The 22,677-nt window shown below is 39.8% G+C and overlaps 1 protein-coding gene across 4 annotated transcripts in view; it reads right to left on the bottom strand.

Annotated features, from left to right (window-relative positions):
• The window catches only part of LOC132402111 (potassium channel subfamily T member 2), an 884,531-nt gene that overhangs the window by 288,792 nt on the left and 573,062 nt on the right, over nucleotides 1-22,677 (bottom strand). For all 4 annotated transcript variants that reach the window (XM_059984711.1, XM_059984712.1, XM_059984713.1 and 1 more), the window contains one exon: nucleotides 3,621-3,722. In XM_059984711.1, coding sequence (XP_059840694.1) covers nucleotides 3,621-3,722 — 102 coding nt within the window. The remainder of the gene's footprint in view (nucleotides 1-3,620; nucleotides 3,723-22,677) is intronic.

The raw sequence follows: 22,677 nt of genomic DNA, 5'->3' as shown, positions 1-22,677 counted from the left end.
GAGAACAGCTAAAGCACAAGAGGTAGCCTTTCAGCCCATGGAAGTGATTCTAACTCTATGTTAGAAAGAACCGCATTGTAACAACATCTCCCATTGGCCCTGCAATATTTTCCCCCTTTTGAATATTTAATAGCTTCTTTCAGAAAGCTGCAATTAAAACCTGAACTGTTGCTAAGAAACTATTCCAGATTGTCAGAATCATTGATTAAGAAGTATTTCCTTCTGCACTTTTTATCTCTGTAACTATTGCATCTGTATATGTTAATTATTTTAAATCTCTTTATTAGATTGTTTTTAACTTTCACGAGTGAAAGAACAGTCTAGCTTCTCCAGCCTGTCCACATAACTGAAGTATTTCATTCTGGGAACAACGGTAGTAAATCCTAAACATTGACATCAGTCCTGAAGTATGGTGCTAGAACCTGGCACAATAATCAACTTGCGGCCAAAACAGGGCTTTATAAAGGTTCATCATGATTTCCCAGAGTACGAGTCAAGAAGTCACATTGCAGCTCTTTCAAACTTTGGTTAGGCCACATTTGGAGCATTGTGTGTCATTCTGAGTGCTTCATTACAGGAAATGAAGCTTTGGAGAAGGTGCACAGGAGTTTCATTGGGATGCTACCAGGATTAGAAAGTATTAGCTACTGGGAGAGGGTGCACAGACATGGATTGTTTTCTCTGGAGCATTTCAGTCTGAAGGAAGAACCGGCGGAAGTTCCTAAAATTATGAGAAGCAAAGATAGGGTACATAATTGTGGTCTTTTTCCTTGGCTTGATATGTCAGTTATTAGAAGTCGTAACTTTAATGTGAGAGAAAAAAAATTAAGGGAGATGTAAAGTGTTTGCTTTACACAGAGAGTGTTACATGTCTGAATCACACTGCTGGGGCTGACAGGGTCAGGGTGGTGAAAGCAGATAAGATAGTGGCATTTAAGGGGCATTTAAATAGACACACTGGCATATGGACATGAAGGGAATGGAGGATATACAGATCATGTGCAGGCAGATGGGAATTTCATTTTGCGTCACAGTCAGTACAATCATTGTGTGCTGAATGGCATGTTGATTGTGTACTGCTGAAGCTTTATGAGGTGTCAGTCAGACCACATTTGGAATGTTGTGAGAAATTTAAGGAAAAATGTGCTGACCCTGGAATGGTCCATCAGAGGTTCATAGGACTGATCCCAGGAATGAAAGTCTTAACATATAAGGAGAAGTTGATACGCTTAGTCTGTACTCAATGGAATCCAGAAGAATGGGGAGAATTCCACTGACTCCTTATGAATACTGAAAGGCCATGAGTTGATATGTTTTCATTAGTAAGGGAATTAGTAAGGGATCTGAAGATACAGCCTCAAAAATAAATGGACATCCTTTTAAAACTGTGATGAGGAGGAACTTCTTCAACCAGAAGGTAGTGAATCTGTGGAATATGTTGCCTCAGAAGGCTGTGGATGCCAAGTCATTGGGTACATTTAAGGCAGAGATTACTAGGTTCTTGACCAGTAAAGGGTGTAAGTGTTATCGAGTGAATAGGGTTGAGAAGAGAGAAAAAAAATCAAACATTTCTGAATGGTCGAGCAGAATCGATTGGGCAAAAGGCCTAATTCTGCACCTATATACTATGGTCTTATGTTTTGATCACCAGGATAATTTGAGATGGAGATTAATGGGGATTAATGGGAGGACTGAGAGTCAGGAGTTGCATGGTGAAGATGACCAGACACAAGTCAAAATGTTCATATTGATCAATTGGCACATGAAAGTCATGTAAGATGATAATTAATGAAGCACAGGATGAAGGTGGACCTGAGGTCCTTGCTGGGCAAGGCATAGATCAGGACACAGGAGCTGTAAATCAGAGGTGATTTAATTTAATTCATTTTTGGACACAGGGAACCACTACAGGACCAGCAATTATTGTCTATCTCTAATTGTCCTTGTGGGTGGCAAAATGGAAATATATCTCTACCAAAGGAGGTGTATGGCATTCCTTCCCTCCCCTTGGGCGAAGTATAGCACCTGTTTAGACCCTGATTCAGGTCATGTGAAGCCATGGGAGCTGGTGGTGGATGGTCAGATGAACAGTTGGTGGATATCTCGTCTTAGTTATGTGACCACAAACGCCAGGCAGACGATCTCTGAAGAGTATTAATAATGGCTCAGGTCACTTGTCTTGAAAGTCACTGCCCAGAAGAAGACAATGGCAAACCACTTCTGGAGAAAAACTGCCGAGAACAATCACGGTCATGGAAAGAGCATGATTGCTTATGTCATATGACACAGCACATCATGAGTAAACAAATTGTCCTTGATAAGATGGTGCTGGGTTGCTTTCCTGAACTGCTGCAGTCCTTTTGAAGGTAAACCCACAGTGTGGCTGCATAGGGAGTTTCAAGATTGAGCCTATAATGATGATGGATCACTGTATGTATGTTTCTAAGGCAGGATGATATTACTTCTGGGATGGAAGACATGTGGACAGAGGTGTTTTCATGTATCATTACTCCTGTTCTTCATAGTGGTAGTTTTAAGAGATGCTGTTGGTATAAGTTGGTATGGTGTGACAGTGAGAAAGTGGCAGATGCAATCAGTACACATGAGCTATAATTTAACTGTAAGCAATTTAAGTTGCTTTGCACCTTGCACAAATAAAGTGGATGACACTCTACCTACAGACAGAGGAAGCGATCCACAATGAGACATAACAGCATAATTAGACCAATTGGGCCAAAACCTGCTCCACCATTCCAGCATGGCTGATTTATCCCTTTGCACCCAATTCTACTACCTTCTCTCCATAACACTTGACACTCTATCAAGAGCCTTTCAACCTCTCAGTGACTTAGCCTCTATAGCTCTCTGAGGCAATTAACTCCGTTGACTATAGATATTCCTCATCTCTGTTCTAAAGGGATATCCTTCTATTCTGAGGTTGTGCCCTCTGGCCCTCGTCTCCCTCACCATAGGAAATATCCTCTCCATGCCTGCTCTACTGAGGTCTTTCCAGAACTGAGGAATCCTAGAGTGGACACTACAGGCATGACAAGTGCACTTTTGCACTTAATGAGATCTCAGAGCTGGGAGACGAGCAACATTTATGAATGGTTGCATCAATAATAGTGCATGCATTGATAAATACTTTTTAAAGTGTCTATATGCAAATAATTGATAGTTTTCACAGGTTTACTTTGTAAAGGATAAAGTATGCAAGTGTAAAGGTGCCGTTAAGAGCTGAGGGCATCACATTTTGTGACCACGGTGCACTTTTGTACCTAACACACTGTTTCAGTGATAGTTCTTGCTTTCAATGAAGGACTTTCTGCTGTTAGTTCTAGGTTTATCATATGCTCATACAAGCAGGAAGACAGAGCCTACAGCTACTGCAAACGGAAGCTAACATAATATATATGTGGAAGCTGACAGAAATTTATATCATATCAAGTCAGCTGGCTATTCGGCATTTTGATGGAATTAAAAGATCTTAAGGCCATATGTGGTTGTCTTGATTATAATAATCAAAGCACTATCATTTTACACATTAGATTTAGATTTAATGGCAATCTACTGTGGTTGCAGATTTGTTTCAAATGAGTAAAAAACAAGAGAAGTTCTACCTGGTACAGAAGTGTATCCAACATGCTGATGCTGAAGACACGTCCAGCAGCAAATGGTTGACGAAACATGAATGCCAAATTGGAACCTTTCTCACGTTCCTTCTGTCGGAGAGAAAGGTTGTCTTTAATTTTTGTTTTCAGCAGAGCAACACTGCCTCTGACTGGCTAATGCAGGAAATACTGAAGCAGACCACAGCATAAATACAGTTAAACTTTGCTTAGAAATTGCAAGAATTATATGGCAGTTGATAGGGCTTCAAAGAAAATGAATGCTTACTGTTTTATTGAATTTTGATGAACATCATTTTAAAGTTATTTGAAAATACAGAAATCTATAAAAACAGTTCAATGTTTGAGTCAAAGTTACTGATTGCTAAGCCAGGCTGAGATATTAAGGGAAGAATTGTTTTCCCAGGATACCTTCATTTCGTCATGCTATTTATTGTGTCATTGTCACATTGAACAGTTCTTTTGCTATAAGTCTGCAGATTGTTGTCCCAATGCAGTTGAAAGAGCTTTACAACTGTGACTTTTGTTCCATTATTTCATTTGATAGAAAATATTGTTAAGCATGCTTTGAATAATCAGCACAGAAAAGATCACCATCTACTTTGCAACATTTTCATAATTTAATATCGCAGAGACCACTGCACTCACATTACAATTCTATTGAGCATTTCCATTCCATTACCTGTACCATTAAAAAGTAACCAGCACAGTTCCAACTAGAACATTCAACATAATTATAATAATGCATCTGTGATAGCTTTTTGGAATATTATGTTTGTGAGCCTACAAAGGAAAATGCATCAAACTAAAAGCTCATGCATACAACATCGCCAAGAGTAGCGGGAAAACTTGAAGATTTTAAACTTTTAAAATCCAGAAAAATCCACTAAACAAGAAATAAGGAAAGGGAAGATAGATTATGAAAGTAAACCAGCACAAAATATAAAAACAGATATTAAAAGTTTATAATAATTATATAAAGCAGAATATTGAGGCTACAGTGAACATCAGTCCCTTGAAAGATGAAAACATTGAGTAATTTGGAAAAGACTGAGGCCTTAAATGGCTACTTTGTGGCACTCGTCATGGTGGAGGATATATCTAACATGAAAAAGAGTGATGTTACTGATGTGATGGAAGGGGAGGACCTCAATACAATCATTGTCACTGAAGAGGTAGTGATGAGCAAACTAGTGTGCTGAAAAGGCAGACAAGCCCCCGGTCCTGATGAGATGCATCTTAGGGTACTAAAGAAATGGCAGAAGTTGTAGCACCTCCATTTACCAAAGCTCTCTGAATTATGGGCATGTCCTGGCCAATTAAAAGACAACACATGTCATGCCACTATTTAAAAAAGGATGTAGGCAAAATGCATTTAACCTTAGGTCAGTTAGCTTAATGTCTGCAGTAAGGAAAATGAAGAAAGAAGTGTTGACACAACTGGTTATAACTGGTTCCATCAAGTATATGCAGCATGGATTTATAAAGAGCAGGTCTTGTTTGACAATTTTACTGCAGTTCATTAAGCACAGTGGATAGAGGGGTACTGGAGCTAACAGGCTTATAGTTACCCCTTTTTAATGCCTTTGTCTCTTCTTCAATTTGCTATTTTCTTATTCACTGGCACCCTTCCAGAACTCATTGAATGTTAAAACAATTCAACTGAAGGCTCTGCTATTTCTGCAGCCATTCCCTTTAAAACTGTCAGGTGTGAGCCATGTGGTCACAGTGACGTTGCTTGAATCCAGTAAGTTTTTTCAAAACTTTGTAACAATCGCTATCATGAGGGATTTAAGCTGTTCCATGCTATTTGGAACGTGCCCTAAGAAATCTTTAGGACATTTACCATGTCTTCCACTCCAAAGACCGATCCAAAGTGTTATTTTAAACTTGTATGCCATTTCTATTTTTCCTGTTATGGGATCCTCATCTCGCCCTTTAGGGGGTCCCACATTTACTCTAGCTGTGTTTTTATTTTCTATATATAAGCATGGAAGCCATTGTTGTTTGTTTTGATTTGTGAGTCAGTTTTCTTTCAATTGATTTTCTCCCTCCTAAAGATTAAAAAGACAAACCTTTTTAACCTTCAGTGATTGGTTCCTGTCAATTCCCCAGTCCTCTAATTGTAATTGCCACTTTGTGTGCTCTAGCTTTGTTTTGTCTATTTTGTTTGCTTCCTAATGCAGGAGGCCATTCAATCTTCCATGTTCATGCTGACTTCCAAAGAATTAATTCCATTTGCCTTCTTAGGTCCCTCTGCTGTTTTTTACTGCCTGTCAAGCCGCTGGCATTTAGGGTAACAAAGAAGGCCCTCCTCTCTGTCTGTCCATACTGACACACACAGATAAATCATTTCTGTTTTCATAACATTGTTTTTAAATAGTCAGGGTTGTTAGCACTGAGCTGAGCACCCAAGCCTGGAGGACTGGGGGACCACTCAGTTTGACATCTACCCTTTGACCTGTTCAGCATGGGTGACCCGACCAAGGCCCTGACTCTAGCCAACACAGCTCTCTGGGTCATTGAGGCACGCTACCATTCAAACCCTATGGCAAGGTTGTAATCCTCTTGGAGGCATTCCCTCTACTACTTGCAGCTTATTCTATCACTAACATGACAGGGAGGAGGTGTTGAAAGTGTTCCAACTTGACAGAGGTGTATGAGATGATAAGAGGCATGGATACTTTAGAATGGACAGCCAGTGCCTATTTGCCCCGGAGCAGCAATGGATAATACCTGAGGACATAATGTTAAGGTGAGCAGAGGAAATCTTAGGGGAGATGTCAGAGAGTGGTAACTACCTGGAACACGTTGCTTGGGGTGGTGGTAGAAGCTGATACACTAGGGACGTTTAAAAGACTCTTAGATGGGTGTATGGATGAAAGAAAATGGACGGCTACATAGGAGGAAGGAAGGAATGGATTGATGTTAGAGTGGGTTAAAAGATGAACACATCATTGTGGGCTTAATGACCTCCACGTGTTGTTATGTTCTGTGTTATTTGTAAAAGTACATTAAAGTGGATAAATTTCCAAGACCTGACCATGTGGAAAGCTAGAGAAGAAATTGCAGTGGCCTTTGAAAAGATTTTTGATTCACCTCTTGCCATAGGGGTTCTGGAAGACTGGAGAGTGACTCAACGTGATGCCACTTTTTTTTAAAAAAAAGGTTAACAAAAATAAAGAGCAAACACCAGGAAATCTGCAGATGCTGAAAATTCAAACAACAACACACACAAAATGCTGGTGGAACGCAGCAGGCCAAGCAGCATCTACAGGGAGAAGCGCTGTCAACGTTTCGGGCCAAGACCCAAAGAGCAAACACGAGGAAATCTGCAGATGCTGAAAATTCAAACAACAACACACACAAAGTGCTGGTGGAACGCAGCAGGCCAAGCAGCATCTACAGGGAGAAGCACTATCGACGTTTCATCCTGATGAAGAGTCTCGGCCCAAAACGTCGACAGCACTTCTCCCTATAGATGCTGCCTGGCCTGCTGTGTTCCACCAGCATTTTGTGTGTGTTGTTGTTTAACAAACATAAACTGGGGAAATACAGGCCAGTGAGTCTGTCATCAGTGATTGGTGAATTGCTAGAGGCGATTCTGAGGAACAGAATCAACCAACACATGGAGAGACAGGGGCTGATTCAGCACATCCAGGATGGCTTTGCGCATGTGAAGGTATGCCTGACAAATTCTTGGAGTTCTTGAAGGATGTAAGCAAAAGTATAGATGAGGTTAGAGTAGCGGATGTTGTGTATACGGACTTTTGTAAGGCCTTTGACAAGGTCCCTCATAGAAGGCTAATCTGAAAAGTTAGATTGTATGAGCTCCTATGGGAAATAACAGACTGGATTCATAATTGTCTCAATCATAGAAAGCAAAGTGTAATAGTCACAGGTTGCTTCTCAGACTGGAGACCTGTGCCTGTTGGTGTGCCACAGGGGTCAGTGCTTAGACCTTTGTTATTTGTAATTTCTCTATGTGATTTGTATGTGATTGTACAAGGTAGGGTTAGCAAGTTTGCAGATAATATTAAAATAGGTAGATAGTCAGGAAGGTTATGAAAAATTATAGGGTAATTTTGATCAACTAGGTATTGGGATTAAGGATTGACCAGTATCCTTCAATCCAGATTAATATGAGGTGAGACTTGTATATGAATGGTAAGGCCTGGGAGGGGGGGGAGTGTTATGGAACAGGAGGACAGAAGGACTTAGGAGAGCAAGTGCATAGTTTGCTATGTCACGTCACAGGATAGGGTTGTGAAGGTGATGTTTGACAACCTGGCTTTCCACAGTCAGAGCATTGAGTACAGGAGTGAGGAAATTGTGTTACAGCTACATGAGACATTGGTGAGAACATACTTTGAATATTGTGTATAGTAATGGACACCCTGCTATAAGAAAGATGTTATTAAACAAGAACAAGCACAGAAAAGAATTACCAGGATATTGTCTGGGCTTGGGAGCCTAAGGTATAAGGAGAGGTTGTGTCAACTAGGACTTTATTCCCTGGAATGGAGGAGATGGAGGAGTGAACTACTTGAGGTATATATCATGAGGGACATACACCATGTGAGAGATGTAAGTACATAGTCTTTTTCACCAGGGAGGAGATGGAAAACAACAGAGCATGGGTTTAAGATTAGAAATGAAAGGCTTAGAAGAGACATCAGGGGCAGTTTCTTCATGCAAAGGGTGGTGTTTATTTGGAAAGAACTGCTAGAATTAGTAGGCAAGGCAAGGACGAGCAATCCATAGGATAGGAGAGGCTTACAGGGCTATGGGCCAAACATGGGCATATGGGCCTAGCTTGATGGGCGAAACATTCAGATTGGACAAGTTGGGCCAAGGAACATGTTTCCATGCTGAATGACATAAGCTCCTCTGTGATTGTTTGTTTCCATTAACCCATACTAAGGGATAATATGCAGCAAGCCAATTAATCTACTAGACACTAGACACTAGAATACTACAGCACAGTACAGGCCCTTCAGCCCTCGATGTTGTACTGACCCATATATTCCTTAAAAGAGTACTAAACCCACACTATCTCGTAACCCTCTATTTTTCTTTCATTCATGTGCCTGTCCAAGAGGGTCTTAAATACCCCAAATGTTTTAGCCTCCACCACCATCCCTGGCAAGTCATTCCAGGCACCCACAACCCTCTGTGTAAAAAAACTTACCCCTGATGTCTCCCCTAAACTTCCCTAAATGACATAAGTTTTGTATATATGCACTCTGGTGTTTGCTATTCATGCCCTGGGAAACAGGTACTGACTATCCACCCTATCTATACCTCTGATAATCTTGTAGACCTCTATCAAGTCCCCTCTCATCCTTCTACACTCCAAAGAGAAAAGTCCCAGCTCTACTAACCTTGTCTCATAAGCCATTGTCCTTCTACCCTAATCTCTGCACTCACATTCTGATTCCCATCCCTCTGCCAAACTAGTTTAAACCCTCCTGAACAGCTCTGACAAACCTGCCCGCCAAGGTATTGATCCCTTTCCAGTTCAGGTGCAGCCCGTCCTTTTTGTACAGGTTAGACCTTCCCCAGAGGAGATCCCAATGATCCAGAAATCTGAACCCCTGCCCCCTGCACCAACTCTTCAGCCACACATTCATCTGCCAAAACTTCCTGTTCTTATCCTCTCTGTCTTGTGGCACAGGCAGCAATCCCGATATTACCACCCTTGAAGTCCTGCTTTTTAACTTCTTTCCTAATTCCCTATATTCCTTCTTCAGGACCTCATCCCTACTCCTATCTATGTCATTGGTCCCCGCGTGGACCACTACGGACAGGGAGATATTAAAGACTGCAGATGCTGGAGTCTGGAGCAAAAAATAAGAAACTTCAGGAATTCAGCAAGCCAGGTAGTATTTGAGGAGGAAAATTGACAGTTGACAGCAAGTCAAGACCCTTCATCTGGTTCAGCATCCTGTTTATTGCTTTTAACCCGCCTTTGGGAAATTAATGGAAGTGAGAGCATCTATCAGAAACATACATAGTTGCAGAGAGACAATACAAATTCCACATACACAGCGTTGTAGGTCAGGTTTAAACCTAGGTTACTGTGAGGCAGCATCACTACCTATTACACCACACCTACATCTTTACACCTTGGGCAGAGCCATAAAATAGGCCATTAGGGACAAAGGTCTGTGTTCTTATGGAAGAAGGTGGCAGGTAGGTGGAGTTTTAACTCATCCCATTAAAAGAAGAATATATGTGAAACACTTAAAGATAAAAAGAGTCCTAGTTCTACTTTGTCATTTCTTTCAACCATTTTTATCCAAATAATGACAAGACAAAGTGTAGTTAAGGCAAAGAGCAAGTTGTAGAAGTTGGAATAGAAAAAGGGGAGAGGAATTAAAGCATGTTAGTACACATACACAACAGCTGAATAGCTGTAAATTCTTTCACTGGGAATTAAAAGCACCAGTTCTTCCTTTGGCACTGAATAGAAGAATACTGGGAGGTAAACAAATAAGTAAATACTATAGGTAATTTTTTAGAAACCTAGATGCAGACAATTATGATGAATTGTGAGATTAGCATCAAATTCAAACCAACAACAGACAAATCTAAGAATCATATCAGAAAATTATTCTTCACATAGACACACAAACATGGAGAATAAACTCCAGTTAGGTTAGTGGAAAAAGCAATCTAAAAATCATTTTAGAAGCAATGGATTTTACATAGAGAGGACTTCAGTATCTTTCTTGTTGGATGAAGTCGTAAACTGATTTCTTGATTATTTTGTGACCCATACAAAATTGGCTGGGGCCTCACCTGCCTGTCTTGAAAGTACTGGGGTTACCAAATACACATTTTATTTATTTCTTTGCAGGCTGCTGACATTGCTGGCAATACTGACACCTATTGTACACTGGTAACTCTCCTCAAATTGAGTCTGGAGTTACATTAAGGCAGACTTTCTTTCATGAAGCAACCTAAAGGATTAGTCAATGAACATCCAGTAGTTTTCTTCTCATTGTTACTAATTAAAAAATCCAGATGCATTTACATACTTGAATTAAATTCTCCAGCTGCTACAGTGAAATCCAGTGATCGTGTCGAACACTTGAACAACAAGAATCAGAATCAGAATCAGCTTTAATATCACCGGCATCTGTCATGAAATTTATTAACAAGGATTTTATTTCTCCATTTAAGAGCTAGCAAAGAATGAACAGGAAAAGGGAACCAGTCCAAAATCTGAAAGCACAAAATAATGATAGCAAAAATTGAAAATTTTAAAGTTCTACAATGAAAAGCTAATTTATATAATCTTTTAACTGTAAGTGAAAATCTAACTGCAGAAGCTACGGTCAAAATACAGTTATCACTGAAATATAACAAATAAGAAAAAAAGGAAAACGGGATTAGGATGGAAATATAATTATGATTTAAGACATATTTTACCGAAGGGGAGACATCTAGGATACCCTACTCGTGGAGTGATGGGAGGATTGAAACCAGAAACCCAGGATATTTTACTTCTTGAAGATGTAACTTGTATCTTGGATAAAATAATTTAAGTGACTTAGTTTCTTGCAATGTATTCTTTTTGTATCATTGCTACCGCTCTGATTCAGAGCATCAAAGGACATAGATGAATTTATCAAAGTGAACAGTCAAGCTGCTTATCAACACAGCTACAAACACACACTGGCACCAATAAAGTTTAAAAAAATGAATAGTAAATTTTATTGCATCTGTTACTTTTGGAATGAAAACCTTCATGAACCCGAAGAGTGAAAGTCTACCTTTCCCATACTTGATTAACAATTTTAATCTTCTCTCCCAAAATTATTTATCATTATATCTGGATGTATGAAGTACTCTACATTTGTCCTTTAAAGGTATAACTCAGCTATTCCAAGTAAGTTGCATACTGGAGATTCAACAGTCCATAGTTGCATTTTTCTGTTTTCATATCACTGGCATGATCTGATACATTCTAAGATCTATATCAGAAATTACAGAGCAGCCAGAAATTGAGAAGTACCCATTGGATTTCACAGTCCACTGAATTTCTTCTACACTGCTTACACAATGAAAGATACACAACCTCAGAAGTGAAGGAACATGTTTTTTAAGATTCAGCAAAAAATCAAGAATTCACAGCAAGAAATGGAAACAGAAGAATTTGATTGACAGATATACACAAATGAGTAAAATAAAAGCAGAGTAAAATCTTATAGGATTGAAGCAAGTCAGCCAAAAGCAAAACAGAGAATTGAACTAAGGCCCTTTGGTGCTTTCAGCATAACCTCAGCAGCCTCTGTCCTGGTCTTTTACATTTTTATACAGAGTGAAATACCTTGTTCCATGTCAATCAAATTCCTGAGTAGCCAACCTGTGAATTCTTTATTAGAAATCTGGAAACTCATTATTCCTTGGTGACCTTTATACCTGGTATAACAATTCTATTAAATCTGCTGTTCAACCTATACTTTTTAACCTATACAACCTATACCATTTCTTTAAATGCAACAGCATGCAACATGCAATCAAATATACAATTACTAAAATCAAAAAGAATTCACAAAATTGTTGCCTGGAATACATTAATTTCTTTCTTGACCAATCCCACTGGTGCTCCGCTGCTAGTTCGAATTACATGGAGTAGCATGAAAGACAAATTAACATCCAATGCCTTGTCAATCATGCAAAGATTTAATTCTTTGCTGCCAGATTAATTATTACTTGGACTATACATGCATGCATCTACTATTATAAATTCTCATTTCCCTTCTTCCTAAATGAGATCTAACATTAAGTACATTTTGTTTGGAGGAACACTGGAGGCTCTGACAAATTTTTCTATATGCAGTTTGCATACATAATGCAAACTGACAGAATTAAAAATAATTAATAGCTGCTGACGCAGATCATCAAATAAATGCTGGTGTACTGTGGCAATGAACCACCTTGAAGCAATAGGAAGTAAATTTCAGAAGCAGAGTTTAATGTGTATGCACTACCACATCCTGTATTTAGCATACCTAAGGGAAGATGACTTTCTATTACTCAGCTTCTGTTTGCTGACACTGATTGAAAAGCATAAATGTGTGAATGTTGACAAAGGGAAGGATCATATTCTGAGTTATTGATCCCATACAATCAAATAGCTCACTCCACGAAACTGGTATGAGTAAATTGTGAGAAAAGTACTGAACAGTTTAAAATAGAGTCATTGATCAAATACAAATGCATGAAAAACAAAACATCTTTGTAATTAATTTTATAAATATTCCAAGAATCTTTGCTATATCATTCTGTTTGGATCATATTGATGATATTCAATGTCATTGCTATTTTATACCACAGGTATATTTTTTAAGATTACATTTTCTTCTTAAAAGAAATGTATGATGCTTCACAGGGTATGGAATTTTAAAAATTGCTGTCTCGGTTTTTAAATGGAAGAGGCATCGCTTTAAATATTCATTTACTTTCTTTTTTTCAGTTCTTCTAATTGATGGCTTGCATTTGTTTTGCCCCAGAAGGAATTAAAAAATGTTACAGTTGTGTTAGAGAAGAAACATCAAGATCAAAGAGTCAGAATTGGGGATAATTACAGATGATTACACAATTCTATCAGCCATTCTTAAGACAAAGAAGTTTATGCCTGTGCACACCAAGGTCTAACCATCATTCAGTCATGATAAATAGTAGGCAGTATTGTTGTCACATGCTAGGTAATTGATGCAATTAATAACTCCGAAAAACTGGAAGTAGAGTAAATACTGAAAGGCTTTTATTAGCAGTAAAACGGAGAACGTCCATGCTGAATGACTGTGGGAGGATCAGAGACACAATCACCTTTATCCAGGGGTCTGTGGGAGGAGGCACAGGAGCAGTTAGAAGAGGCGAGTGTCCAGACAGATATACATGAGTTACCACAGTAATGACCATATCCAAGAAGATTGAGTCCAAACAGTTATCTTGACTATCAATGGCACAACCATTTCAAAGTCTTCCATCATTATTACTTTGGTGGGAGAGGGTTTGTTAACCACTGGCTAGAAAAAGAACAAAAACAGGTACAAAACTACATTGTACAGTGCGCTTCAACTTCTCACTTCCCACGGATCTTCCACTATCGATGGTAAAAGTGTCATGGAAATTCTTTCACTTGGGTGCAGTTCCAATAACATAAGGAGATACAGAGCCCACAAAGTTAAAATCATTTCTTAGTGATTTTCACCAAGAATTATTACTTGTACCAGTAATTAATATAGCTGAAACAATTGGAATATTTTCTACTCATCTAGTCTTAAAGTTGACTACTGGTCTCTGCATTGTGCACATGCCCAGGAAGCAACCACAGAAGGTGGCACATAAAGAAAACAGTTTAAAAAAAACATATATGATCAATGTAAGTGCTTCAGAAATAGAGATAATTGTTAATATGGAATGCTGCAGGTCTGATTCACTGATTTATGGGTGGGCAGCGGGGCAGCTGTATTTGCTCAGTAATAACAAGGACTAGGCCTCAAGCCATGGTATCACCTGTATACAGCTGCCAAAAGAGAAGCATCAAAGGCGGTGTGCTCCACTGGGGGCAGAGTTGCACAGAGTCCAGGCTGGAATCGGTGCTGCCCAATACTGTCCCCCAGTATTCGCCTGGCAGAAGACAAGATGTATTGTCATTGTTTGCAGATTTCTACGGCATCCATGGACACAGAGTCTGGACCATTTTTGTTTTGCTTGGCAATGCTTTACTGATATCCTACATGTGCTTGTTATCTTGTATGTGTTATGTGTGTTACTATCGGTACTGTGTTTTACATCTTGGTCCTGGAGTAATGCTGTATCATTTGAGTATATTCATGGGTATTTGTGTATGGCTAAATGACAATTAAACTTGAATTGAACTGATTAATTGTGCACAAGTACACTGTGACAATTATGTAACCAGAAAATAAATGGTTAATGATGCCCATTGTCTGTAAAAGAGTGAAGAATGAAATCATACATCTGTCACCAATTGAAAAGAATAAGAAGATAGAAGGGTATAAAATTTTGCTGCTAAAGTTGCTGCTAAACTAGGTGCTAATTCACATCAACAAACACAGATGTGATGTGTAAATGACAGTTGGTAGATTGTTCTATAGTCAGGAGATAATCAGTAGGATGCCCATGAGATTTCTCATGATCTGCTGCAGTGGCAGCAGGGAATTAGAGAGCTTCTTTGCACCAGCAGTTCTCTGCTGCAGTTTATATTATACTCTGGGCCTGCTCACCTCCCCCCACCTCGGCTCTTCCTCACAAAGCCACTGTATGTTGTGGGCAGTAGCACAGATGATGTCAGACCTGAACCACATGTATTATGAGGGAATTTAGATAAAGCTGACCTATGAGTGGCCATTCTAATACACCATTCCTCCCTGTCTAAAGGTGGATGATTGGTCCTGGGAGGGAGGAATGTAAAGAGATTTGTGGAAGGGCTGAGAGGAGGGCTGTGGAAGATGTTTTGGGAAAATAATTCATGTTTGTTTCTGTGTATGCAAATATACAGTGAACCTATATGTGGTGACAGTGTCATCTGAGCAACTATTCCATTGGCCCAATTAGTGATAGGAGCAGGCCACAGTAACACGGGTTCTCTCAGGTTGACAACACTTGTTTAAGCATACAGACAGGACAAGCAGGGTGGACATTGTTGGGAGTAGGATATGGTGAGAGTAGGAGAGTCAGGTTTTGGTTCAAAGGAAGTTTCAGTGCAAAGGAGAGCCGATAAAAGGTGCTGGAGGGAAAGAGGGAGAAGAGGGGAGCAGTAGTGATAGGGACTCAATAGTCAGGGAAACAGACAGGAGATTCGGTGGATGTGAACGGGACACCCAGGTGCCAGGGTCAGGGACTCCTTGGATCATGTCCACAACATTTTGGAGAGGGAGGGAGAGCAGCCAGATGTCTTGGTACATAGGAAGGAAAAGCAAAGACATCCGGAACTGAGAAATTAGAGAACTAGAGAGAGCTGAGAAGCAGGACTTCCCGGGTAGTAATTTCTGGATTGCTGCCTGTGCCGTATGCCAGTGAGGGCTGCAGGTTCTTGGATCACTGGGATTTCTTCAGGGGGAGGTATGACCTGTCCAAAAGTGACGAGTTGCTCCTGAACCCGAGGGAAAACAATATTCTCACCGGCAGGTTTGTTAGAACTGTTGGGCAAGGGTTAAATTAATTTGGCAGTGAGGTGGGAAACAGAGTCAAGGGACAGGATAGGATGAATGGTAAAAAAGGCAGGTCATAGTGTGCAGTCAGACTGCCAGGAAGGGCAGGCAGATGATAGGACAAAATTGCAGCCAGCAAGGCAAGTACCAATGCATCAGGGATGCAGAATCAATAATGGTAGCAAATACAGTGCTCAAAGTGTTATATCTCAATGCATGAAGTTTACGAAATAAGGTGGATGATATTGTTGCAATATTACAGATTGTCAGGTATGATGTTGTGGACATCACTGAATCATGGCTGAAGGATGATGAACGTCGAAGATTACACATTGTATTGGAGGAATAGGACGGTGTAGGCAGAGGGGGTGGTGTGGCTCTGCTAGTAGCATTGGAGAGGGTTCAGGGGAGGTTCACAAGGATAATTCAAGAATGGCATCAAATCAGTAAAAAGATGTGACATAGGATTAGAAGATATTGAATCCTTGTGAGTTGAGTTAAGAAACTGCAAAGGTAAATGGACCCTGATGGCAGATGTATACAGGCCTTCCAACAGTAGCTGGGATGTGGACCACAGATTACAACAGGGAATAGAAAAGGAGTGGCAAAGGGCAATGTGATCATTGTCATGGGAGATTTCAACATGTAGGTGAATTGGGAAAATCAGGTTGGAAATGGATCTCAAGAGAGTGAGTTTACTGCATGCCTAAGAGATAGCTTTTTAAAGCAGCTTGTCATTTTAATGTACCTAAGGGTACATAAGTCACCCCAACCAGACAAACTGCACCCTAGCATTCTGAAAGAGGTAGCGGTAGAGTTTGTGGAGGTATTGGTAATGATCTTTCAAAAATCATTGGACCTGGCATGGTGGCAGAGAACTGGAAAATTGAAAATGTCACTACACTCTTTAGGATGGGATAGATAAAGGGGCTGTAGTGGATGTTTAGACTTTCAGAAAGCCTTTGACAAGGTTTCATATATGAGGCTGCTAATGTGTTAAGAACCTATGGCATTACAGGAAAGTTACTGGCATGGTTAGAACATTGGCTGTATAGTAGGAGGCAGTGAGTGGGAATAAAATGATCCTTTTCCAGTTGGCTGCCAGTGGGACTGCTTCTCTTTATGCTGTGTATGACTTTGTTGCCAAGTTTTCAGATGGTATGAAGATTGGTGGAGGGGCAAGTAGTGCTGAGAAAACCAGAAGGCTGCAAAAGAACGCAGATAAATTAAGAGAATGGACGAGAAGTTGGCAAATGAAATACAACGTTGGATAATGCATGGTAATACACTTTAGCACAAGAAATAAATGTGAAAGCTATTTACTAAATGGGAAGAAAATCCAAAGATCTGAGATACAAAGGGACTTGGGAGTAATTGTGCAGAACACTCTAAAGGTTAAGTGTTATTTGAGTTGGTGGTGAGGAAGGCAAATGCAATGTTAGTATTCATTTCAAGAGGTCCAGAACACAATAGCAGGGATGTGATGCTGAGGCTTTATAAGGCAAGGGTGAGGCCTCACCTTGACTATTGCTGAAGGGCTTCAGCCTGAAATGTCGAATGTACTTTTTTCCACAGATGCTGCCTGGCCTGCTGAGTTCATCCAGCATTTCTTGTGTGTGTTACTTGAATATTGTGAACAGTTTTGGGTTCCTCATCTATGAAAAGATGTGCTGGCATTGGAGAGGATTCAGAGGAGGTTCACAAGCATGATTCCTCGAATAAAAGGATTATCATACATGAAACATTTCATAGCTCTGGCTCTGTACTCGCTGGAATTTAGAAGAATGAGGGGAGGATCTCATTGAAACCTTCTGAACGTTGAAAGGACTGGACAGTGTAGATGTGGAAAGGATGTTTCTCAGGGTGGGGGCGTCTTGGACAAGAGGGCAGAGCCTTAGGATAGAGGGGCATCCATTTAAAACAGAGATGCGGAGAAATTTCTGCTGAGAGTGGTGAATTTGTGGAATTCATTAACACAGGCAGCCGTGGAGGCCAGGCTGCTGGGTATATTTAAGGCAGAGATTGATAGGTTCTTGACTGGACATTACATGAAAGATGGGGAAGAAGGCTGGGAACTGGGATTGAGGAGGAGAAAAAAAAGGATCAGCCATGATTGAATGGTGGAGCAGACTCGACAGCCAAATATGTTTAACGGTCTAAAAGTCTATTAAGAGTATGCAGCCAATCTCCAGTTATCCTAGAGCCCCATGCCACTGGACTAAGACCTTATTCTTCAAAGTCTATAAGGTGAATGAGATGCAATGACTGAGGAAAATGAATGTCTTTCTACGACACTCCTTCCTTTGTTATTTTAATGCATTCATGTGCTTATTTATTTGAAATGAGTTGACTCTGTCAAAACAGTGGCCAAGGAAACATCATTTAGGCAAATAAGCATTTATCCACTAATGCTGCCAATGGTACTGACCAGGTTTTTTTTTATTATTCGCGAGGCACCAAAACAATAATTGGATGGAGCACAGAGCCATGAATGGCTGGAAGGGAAAAAAATGTATGTGATATCTCTATCACACCATTGTTGCTATTAGATCTAATTAATATATACAAGTCCTATTAGGGCTGTCAGAATCTGTCAGACTGGCTTATACATTAATCTTTCACTACACCCTCATTATGCTAGGTACCTTTGTAACGGGCTACAGTAAGCAGCATACAAAAATCTTTCCCGGAAAGTACAAATGAATACTCTGAATCTTTGTATCAGACTCTTCAGACTGTTCCAAAGGAAATTGTGAAGATCAAGCAGTACTGGGGTATTAGATAACAATCCTACACTGTTGTGACACTATTTCATTGTGGATATTAGGCCTCAAAGATTGGATTTCATTCAATGTCACACTCGCAGTTCATCTGTTATCAACTTTGACCTAAAAGGAGTATTTTCTCAGATTAACTGTACTAAAGACTGCATAAAAAAACTCTTTCAGGACAGTTTGATTTATAGCCTTGTCTTTCCCCACGTTTTACTCACTTTTAATCTTTCTTGGTAGCAACAAGATTGCCTAACACAAGAATAAGAAAAAAGAGAAGGTAGGTGAAATAACTATGAATTGTTTTAACAAAACTGTTCACACTTCGCCAGATGGATAGTTAGAAAGTGAAAATAGATACAGCAAGATAAGTGCTGAAGGCTAAATAACCATGAACAAGTCAGCCAGTCTGAAAGGACAATCAGGCACAAAGAGATAAGAGCATCTTCCCAATAATGTGAAAACAAGTCCTACACAAGATTAAAATGTCCAAGACAAGGAGAATAAATGCGCTATGAAAACTAGGATGAATAAAAATACTTAAAATAAACAGCAACAGATCCAAATTAACTACTCATACACTTTGAAACATACCCATTTTCCAGCTAACTGTATGTTAATAATATTCACAAAATATATGTTAGAACGGAGATGGTAATTTATTAGAAATGTTCAGATCATCCTAAATGAGTACCTATTCATTATGAATAACTAAAAGATAAATAATTGAAACAGCACTGCTGCTAGAACTGAATAAGATGAAACACACCACAGAAACATTTTTCCTTACAGGGCTCAAGACAAAATTAATGAAGAAATATGACTGCTTACATGGGTTTGAAAAATACAGTTGCATGACTAGAATTCTTTCAGGTTTTTCCAAATGGAAAAACATTTTTTTGTGGAAATGAAATGTGGTACAAGCACTTCCACATCTGTTTGTATTACTCCGGAAATTTGATCGAGCAATTTCTTCTGCTGTGTTGTGATTTTCATATTGGGTGCACAGGGGATCACATCTTTTCTCATGCATTCAAAGTACATTTATTATCAAAGTATGTACACATTATAAAATCTTGAGATTCATCTCCTAACAGGCAGCCATAGAACAAAGACACCCAAAGAAACCGAAATATAAAAGAGGACTCTCCAACACCCAATGTGCAGAGCATTAAAACTACATCATGCCCATAAAAAAGAATTCATTAAAAATAAAAGAATAAAATAACACCCAATAGGTAATGAAAAACAAAATAGTAGTAACTGCAAGCAAATAGTATTTCTGAACTGAGGTCTGCATAGTTCAACGTAGAGCGAGTAAACGTAATGAAGCAGTGATCTGAACTGGCCCGTATATCACGTCGGGCCCTGACACCCTGACCTTTTCAATCCAGTCCTGCATTTAACTCTCCATCTGAACATCGGGTTCTGCCACTTCAAACAGCATTCTGAACTGATCCTCCCCTCACTTCGGGCCCCGACACCTTGACCTTCTGTCCCGAGAATCACCATTGTTGATTTTCCCAATATAACCCATGAGTGGTCCAGCAACTAAATCCTTAACTAACTTCCATCATTCCGCACCCTCTCACTCTGTATTAATCTCATTCACTGTCCACCAAATCTAGGCTGAAACACCTTGGTTCACAATTCTTCTGACTTCACAGCTCAGCAATGCTGAAGATCACAGAGGAGGTCTAGATCTCGCAATCCATACCACAGGCCCCAATGGCTGAAAACCACTCCTACCAAGACTTGAACCATGGCTTCAGAACTTTTTGGTTATTGTTAGCTATTCCTCCCTACTGACTCCTTAAAGCTGGCTTCAGCTGTGACTACAGATTGCCTCACAAAAATACACACTCCCAAATTATTTGTGCACAAAGCCTTCAACAGACTAGGATTCTGCACCACTGCAATACCTAACTCACTTTGGTACCTTAGAATAATTGGGTCATTATTTTTTTATGGCTATGTTACCAACAGTCAATGTGGAAACTATCACTAGAATAAAAAACAAGTTATCAGAGTAGATGGCTGGGAGCAATCTCATCCTTCCCAACCATGTTGAAAACATGCCTAATGCCATCTTAGTATAGATGCAGTAGATAAGCCCCAGTAGTCATACACTAATGGAATTTCTAACACCCGCTCTAAGCTCTGACCCAAATAGAAGTTTATACTAATTGTTGGAGGTTTACATGCAGCCTTATCAGCAGTCCTTAAAAGGAATACAGCACAGAACACTACAGCATAGTAGCAGAATCTTCACTCCAAAATGTTATGCCAAACTAACTAGATTGGTAAGGAAATGCTCAATTAAGGTAATTCCTTCTGGCTACACAATGTCCATGTCCTTCCTTTTCTTGCACATTCTTGTGCCTATCTGTGAGTGTCTTGAGTACATCTGTTGTACTTGTCTCCAGCAGCACCCCTGGCTGTTCACTCCAGGCACCCAGCACACTGTGTGTGGAAAAAGTTTGGCCTAAACTTCTCCTTTGAACTTATCCTCTTTCAAATTAAATGCATGCCCTCTGGTATAAAACATCTCAGCACTGGGAAAAAAGATTCTGGATGCTCTATCTATGCCTGTCGTAAACTTCTATTGATCTTGTTTCAGCCTCAGCTGCTCTAGAGAAAACAACCCAAATTTGTCCACCCTTCTAGATGGGCTTTCCATGAGGAACATTGTCAATCTCCTTACTAAAATGCATGTAGACCACATCCATCTTCATCAATCACCATCATTATCTCCTCTGAAAACTGAAATCACATTAGTAGAACTGCCCTGCACCAAGCCATGCAGACTAAATAGGCTATGCTTTTTTTTCCAAGTGTTTATAAATCCTCTGTCCAATAATCCTCTCCAATAGGTTTTCTACCACTTACGTGAGACTCTTTGGTCTATAGTTTTCAGGATAAGGAAACAGCATTAGCTACTCACCATTTCTCTGTGACCTGTCCTGTGGCTAGAGAGGATGTGAAGATATTGGTCAAAGCCCCAGCAATGACACCCCTTGCTTTCTTAATAATCTGGGGAATACCCAATCAGGCCCTGAGGACTTATTTACTTAATGTTTCTAAGAGATACAACACTACCTCCTTTGCCTTGTCTCATAGTGTCCTAGCATATTTGCATGCTCCACACAGATCTCCCTATCCTTCACATTGGCGAATAATGATGCAAAATACTCATTAGGGATATTATCCACATCCTTTGCCTCCTAACACATACTCTGTCTTTTATCCCTGAGTGGTCCTATCCACTGCCTAGTTATCCTCTTGCTCCTAATATATGTATAGAATGCCTTGGAATTCTTTTTAATCCTATTTGTCAAGGGCTTTTCATGGCCACACTTGGCTTTCCCAATTCCCTTCTCAAGTTCTATTCTGGTTTCTTTATAATCTTACTGGAATAAACCTGTCCTGTACTGAGCAATTGATCTTTAAACATCCTCCAAATGTTGGATGTGAGCTTGCTCAATTGTTAACACCAAATAACAACTATTAGTAATTAACTCTCTCTAGTTCCTGTCAGATATTTTTGTAATTTTCCTTTTCCAATGAAACAATCTCATAAAATCAATACTTATCCTTGTATTTTGCTACCTTAAATTTTAAGGAGTTGTGATCACTGTTTCACTCCACTGAAACGTCAGTCACTATGCCACTTCATTATCCAACACCAGATCAGTATGGCTCCCTCTCTTGTTATATTGATATCTCCATATTGATTTAGAAACCTTTAGAAACAAATTCTGTCCCATTTAAACTTCTTGCACTGAGGAATTAAACTAAATAAGTGGAAGTCACTTACTATGTCGGCCCTGTTTTTAAACCTTTCCCTAATCTGCATGCATATCTGTTCCTCAACGTCCAAGTGGCTACTGGAGGGGGGTTGTGGTGAACTACATATACCTGTCTGGACACGCCCCCTGCTGACTGCTCCTGTGGCCCCTCCCACTGACTGTGGCTCCTCCCGCAGACCCTGGTATAAAGGCGATCAAGGCCTGAGCCTGGCCCTCAGTCTCCAGGATGTAGTATGGTGGTCAACTACTGCTTGTTCCTTCTTCCAGTCAATAA

This window comes from Hypanus sabinus, chromosome 11 (assembly GCF_030144855.1).
Source record: "Hypanus sabinus isolate sHypSab1 chromosome 11, sHypSab1.hap1, whole genome shotgun sequence".
Classification (NCBI taxonomy): Eukaryota; Metazoa; Chordata; class Chondrichthyes; order Myliobatiformes; family Dasyatidae; genus Hypanus; species Hypanus sabinus.
This window is presented reverse-complemented; position numbering and strand designations above follow the sequence as displayed.